A 5778-nucleotide genomic window follows, 5' to 3' on the forward strand; every position below is an offset into this window, starting at 1 on the left:
AACAGTGATGTCCAAAGCAAGAGCGTGTCGTCTCTCGAGCTAGAAATCGAGTCAGATGGAGCCATACGCCCGTTTATGTTCGAGCCACAACACAAGACGTTCTCAGAAGAAGACACTGTCGAACACATCTGCAGATCAACCAGAAAGGCGAGAATGCAACGCCGACAGGACTATACCATCTCGTCTGGTGCACCTGCACTAATTGCCAAGTCATGCCCACGCAAACCGAAAGTATTTGTTGCCAGCCGGAGATGGACTTTCTGGGATACCGTTTAGACCTTGACGGTAGAAAGTTAACTTTATTTAATAATAACATTTTATTACAGACATTTACTTTACAGAATTTAAACGCAAGCAATTTATGTCAATTTACGAATTTGCGACTAAAATAGTGCCTGGTTATTGTTTCTCTTTTTGCAGGAACGGTGCACAAGTGCATAAGTAAGCACGAATCGTTTAGTCCTGTTTGTTTGTTGCATCGTTAATAACAGCTCTTGCTGGCCTTTATCAAGTCCGGAGCGATCGACCAGAAAATCCTCGCGCAGAATGCGTCAGTGCTTAGGGTTAGAACGAACCCTTGAGCAGGATACTCGCATTTACATAAATTTACATCAATTTGCACGATTTAAATACAGTTTTACTGCTTTATTTGTCTTCGTTAGACAATGAATTTACTCTGATTGGCCTTTTAAAACAGTGCGTGCAGAGCCGAGGAACTCGTGGAGTTCTAAAAATAGAAAGATACGCGCAAAGATTGACTCAGAAGGACGTGTATGAGAGAGGCAAGCTCCTACTCATGGGCTCCTGCCTTAGTCCCGTAAGCCCCCGCGCGGATCGTACATACATCATTACAAGAGTGCAACTTTGCACTCAAAATACCCTTGAATATCGATCATAGACGTTTTGCACTGGTTTCCTTTTTTAGCCACTTGTTCTAAGAAGCTCCGCCTTTAACGAAATATGTATTAGTCAACATTTCTTTAATAGTACCTGTGCCAAATGTGTGACCAGAAAACCATAAAGGCAAGCTGCGTTGATATCCTCTAAGACACTGTATTACATCTAGAGCTACAAGCTGAGAGAATTCCTTAGCTACTAAACTGAAAAAAAAAACCGATCAGCAAATTCAACATGTAAAACGCTGGTATAAACGGGTGATCAGTTAAGATTAAATTAAAAATAACCTTATGCACTACATTTGTGTTGTGTCTTATCTGATTCCATTAAAAGTTCAATAGTTTTAATTTTAAAAATTCTCAGCGTTCCACAAGCACGCAGTTCTTTGGGGAGGTCATTCCAATGTCGAATGTTGACTGGCCCATAGCTGTTTCATGTATCTTGGGAGAAGAAGTTCCCTACTATCTCTGAGGGCTTTACAGAGAAGTTCTGATCTCAACGCAAAATACCCTTGAAGTTGCCTGGGACAGTGATAATCATTTACGATTTTATTTACTCGTTGGAGACGTAAATAACGACGTCTGTTAATTAATGTTAACAGGCCAAGTCTCTCCCTCATTGACTGTGTGCAAGTTAAGTGATTTGTTCCCAGAATTATTCGCATTTCCAGACGATCGGAGTTCTTCTTGCTGCAAAAACCCCATACGATGCAGCCATAGTCTAAAATATGTAAAATTGCCATTTTATAAGTTTCAATAAAATAGCAGGGCGACTGAAGAAAAGATGAAATTCTATTTAAAGGTTTCAGGATTAAAGGTTTTAGGATAAACATGACACATAATTGTTCCATGATAATGATTCGTCTACCACCACGCCAAGATACTTAAAATGTCTCTGCTGTTTTAATATAGAGTCTCCGTAAAAAATATTAATATCTCGGTTGATTTTGAGTGCTTTGTCGGACGCAATAATCGTGGCTTCGGACTTTTTTGTACTACAAATGAGGCCATTCCTACAAAACCAGTGCCTGACGCTCTTGCGGTCCTTTTTGACTTTAAACACAGCTAAATCAATATTCTTCTATTTGGAATGCATCTCAGTATCGTCTGCGTATAGGTGGTTTTCACGTTACGTCATCGCCGCCATGTTGGTGGACGAAAACAAAAGATCTTTCATTAGCTCCTTTTGTTCGTCCACCAGCAGTTGTACATTGCAGCATTGTTATCTGTGTCTCTCGAGATTGATTGCAAACCACCTATAACGAGAGAGTGGACGTATGATATGACTTTGATGTTGTTAATATGAATATTAAATAGCGTTGAAACTAAAACTGATCCCTGGGGGGCGCCAAACTCGGAAAGACGCATGGGATCTGAATTAGTGTCCTTGTAGACGACATACTGTAATCTCTCAGAAAGGTAAGTGTTGAACCACCGAAGTTCGGACTCTTTGACGCCGTAGGTTTAATGCCTTTCTCAGGTCGTCGAGAAAAACACTAACAGACTTGAGATCATTATCAATTGCTCTTTAAAGAAATAAACACCGATTAGCACACCCTAGTTTTCATGAGAATGCGAAGTACAACGGAAAAAAAAAATCACCTACCTGAAGATCTCGCTCATAGTTGCCTGCAGTAAAATGATCGGAACTGACAAAACAGTTGCCAGGCTTTCCTAATTTACTGAATTTACCCTCTCATCTGATCTTATCGAACCACCGTTTTCTTCGATTTTCATCCTCAGATAGCTTGTGAAAGGTAACCCGTCCTTTGTCGTTTTTGAAGGTGTTACTGCAGTCAGCGGCGACGCAGTGAACCATAATTAGGTTCGTTGTTTTGATCCATCGAAGTATTACACTTGTACCAATGTCAAATCAGCCTTTGTCTAATGCTACGTCATAGCCTCGAAATCACTCCTAACCTCCAAGATGGCGGCCGTCGGTGATCAAGAGCCGTAATTTTGAACGATCTTGAAGCCCTCTTACTAAAATTCAAGGTGGCGGTTCAACAAATGACAGCTATTTTTGATATTCTGAACATATGGGCTTTCGTTCAGGGTTTCTAGACCCTTGTTTTCCTTTAAAACAACCCACGATCTTCGATCTTTCGCTGCTCATCACAGCCCAGGACAGGCAAACGGCTTTATCATTGGCTTCAACATCCGTTCGAGCTTGTCTGCTACACTTGATTAAACAAAACTTCGCGACAGGCCTGCTATTCAGTCTCAGATTGCAGCCGCGGTTTTTTCAATGGATTTGGACTTGGATACGCGCACACCCAACAATGTTGAAAGAACGAGACAAAACGCCTTCAACTTTCATTCATTCGCGATAACAAAACAAATGTTGAATGGTTGTTGAAGCGAAGTTTAAACGCTTTCATTCACTCATTCTACTCATTCAACTTCGATTCAACATGTTTCAACGAGGGTTGAAAGGGGGGAGCAAACAGTTTTAACGTCGCTGTTCAACAAAATCGAAGGGATGTTGAAGCAAACTGTGTTGAAGCTGTTTGCCTGGTGTGTTATCGTTCTCAAAAGATATTGCGGAAAGTCTCTAAAGACACACAAAAGTGACCTAATACTACTATATACTATTTATGCAGCCAAGAAGAGTTACCCCGTTTCCTTACTTATGAGCGAAGGCTTTATTCTCCCTTTTTCTCGCAGCATGCAAACTGTTTCAATTTGTCTTCTTGCACGTGATACTCCTCCGGGAGTCCCACCCGCAAAGCCTCGGAGTTCTCCACGACAACCCGGCTATTCGATGTACCCCATCCATTACACATCATTAAGATAAAATGAACGACAACTAGGCGAGTCTTCCCAAGGACGTGTAAAAAGCTCAAAAATCCCTAGGGTGTGTCAGGGGACGAACCTGAATGTTTGTTGAGATCATAGAAATTTGTAACAGAAATGTGTCTTACCTAAGAGAAAACCAAGAATGAATACAGAGGACAAGGAACAATCCCTGAAGAACAACTACAAAAATCTCTTTGAGAGCATTATATTTCTAGTTCAAACGAATTTAATGACTGGTTATTCTAAACTTGTACCCATGGAGGCACGCATATCTAAGCAAGAAAATAACTTGCTGTCGGTTCATCGTGATACATGTAAACACAAACAGCAGTATCATCGTTTAGAATGAGCAACTTAGTTAACGGAGCCTTTTCATCGAGTTGAAGGCATTATTTCAAGTCAATCAGTTCTTCCTTTTGTTCTACAATACAGCGCAAATGCAACAATTGTAAGGACAAGCAAAACGCCCGTTAGACTTGCAACAATAATAAATGGGATCTTGAAGTTCTGAGGAGCGGAGTCACGCTCACCTAAAACGAAAAGAGTACGAGAAACTGAGATGTCTGTCATACAATCAGTGATTTTCGTCACATTTGCTTGATTGAATTGTTTCTTCTTTGACAATGACTGTTAATGGTTAGCTAGTCGGGTCAGTTGAATAAGTCCTTACCGTAGGTGGCTGGTACTTTTACTGTGGATGCCGAGGTTGCACTGTCGCCTTCTGTAAATAGAAATAAGTAGTTCCAGCAACAATCAGTGAGCCACGAGTAGACATGGAATATTGTTAGCAAAAATTTGCTAGCCTGTGTACAGCCGCCTGCTCTCCTCAAACATCGGAGAGGAGCGTCTGTGATTTTCTGTTGGTAACGGCAAAGTGTAAAAGATGGACTGGAATTTGTACAGGTTAGTGAATGACACGATAGTCTCGTTTTTGGATCATGTTCGCAAAAAGATTGGCTCTGCTTTGTTGACATTATGTTCAAATCCAGTCCAGTCTTTATTTTACAATATGGCGTTGGCAATCGTGTTCAATACCACGTGCTTTTTCCCGGGAGGTGTGGAAAAGGATTTGATTGGTTATTACCCCCCTATCATTACATCATTGAAACATCGAGTTTTGATTGGCTTTTACTTTTCCAAACAAATATTTTCCGTTTACATTAACAACATCGTGAAAGATTCTACGCTGAGTTCGTGTGTACTTTTGTGCAGGCATAGTCGAAGAGGTTTTACTCTTAATTACGAGCGGAATTGTTATCTATGGAGTGTTAAGTGGCAATCGATTTCACGTACATTTGAAGGAATTGTTTATCAGCGATCAAGAAACCAAGAGCACTCCTAACGAATCTTCACGTAGTGAATAGCACGATTCAAAAGATTGCTCTCTCGAAAAGGTCTTCCGCTATCTCCTTACCAGCCGATGTAATCCCAAACCCTTCCTCGGACAAGTCTAGCCACTCTCAAGAAAAATCTACAAAGCGTATTGCGCTGGAAGATTTGAGATTACGGTTGAGATCGGTAACGATCGGGGCATGGGCAGCCCAAGTTCGCGTCACTAGAGAGCGTGTAATAATTAATTACTAATGGTAAGATGACCTTTGAGTGCAAGCGGTGTTGCGTTACAGGCAGCCGTTGAGAATTAAAAAGGGGTTACAAGACTTTGTATGGAAATAAAATACCGTCGATTACGAAGCCTAAAAAACGCACAATTTAACGTTCATTCAATAAAATGAATAGGACTGACTCACCTCAGGTGTATTCTTGTCCGTTTTGGTGCTTATTTTACCGTTTCGGGAATTCCGTGTTTTCATTGTTCTAAGACGAACTCAAGGCTGCACACTAAGATTTCGACCGTAGTCAGCTCAGAGGCAGTTTGCGCCTCGAAAATCCATCCCAGCCGCGATTTTTTCACGCAAAGCTAAGGCCCCATCATTTGCGAACCTCGGTGAATGTTTCGTCGTCAAAAATCCCCACGCACTTAGCTGGAAACGAGCATTTTCTGCTTCCGATTCCACGATAGCTGATGAAAATAACAGCTGATGATTTCCAAATTGGTCACGGAGCTTGGGTCCGAGGTCAAATT

General features: G+C 41.2%; 1 protein-coding gene across 1 annotated transcript in view; it reads right to left on the reverse strand.

Moving 5' to 3' along the window:
• Positions 1-3503: 3503 nt before the first annotated feature.
• The window catches only part of LOC137983072 (uncharacterized), a 14647-nt gene continuing 12372 nt past the window's right edge, over positions 3504-5778 (reverse strand). Inside the window, exons 5-6 of the mRNA XM_068830249.1 lie at positions 4366-4416; positions 3504-4225 (exon numbers count right to left, since the gene is read on the reverse strand). Of these exons, the coding sequence (XP_068686350.1) occupies positions 4095-4225; positions 4366-4416 (182 nt within the window). The 3' untranslated portion in view covers positions 3504-4094. The remainder of the gene's footprint in view (positions 4226-4365; positions 4417-5778) is intronic.

This window comes from Montipora foliosa, chromosome 13 (assembly GCF_036669935.1).
Source record: "Montipora foliosa isolate CH-2021 chromosome 13, ASM3666993v2, whole genome shotgun sequence".
Taxonomy (NCBI): Eukaryota; Metazoa; Cnidaria; class Anthozoa; order Scleractinia; family Acroporidae; genus Montipora; species Montipora foliosa.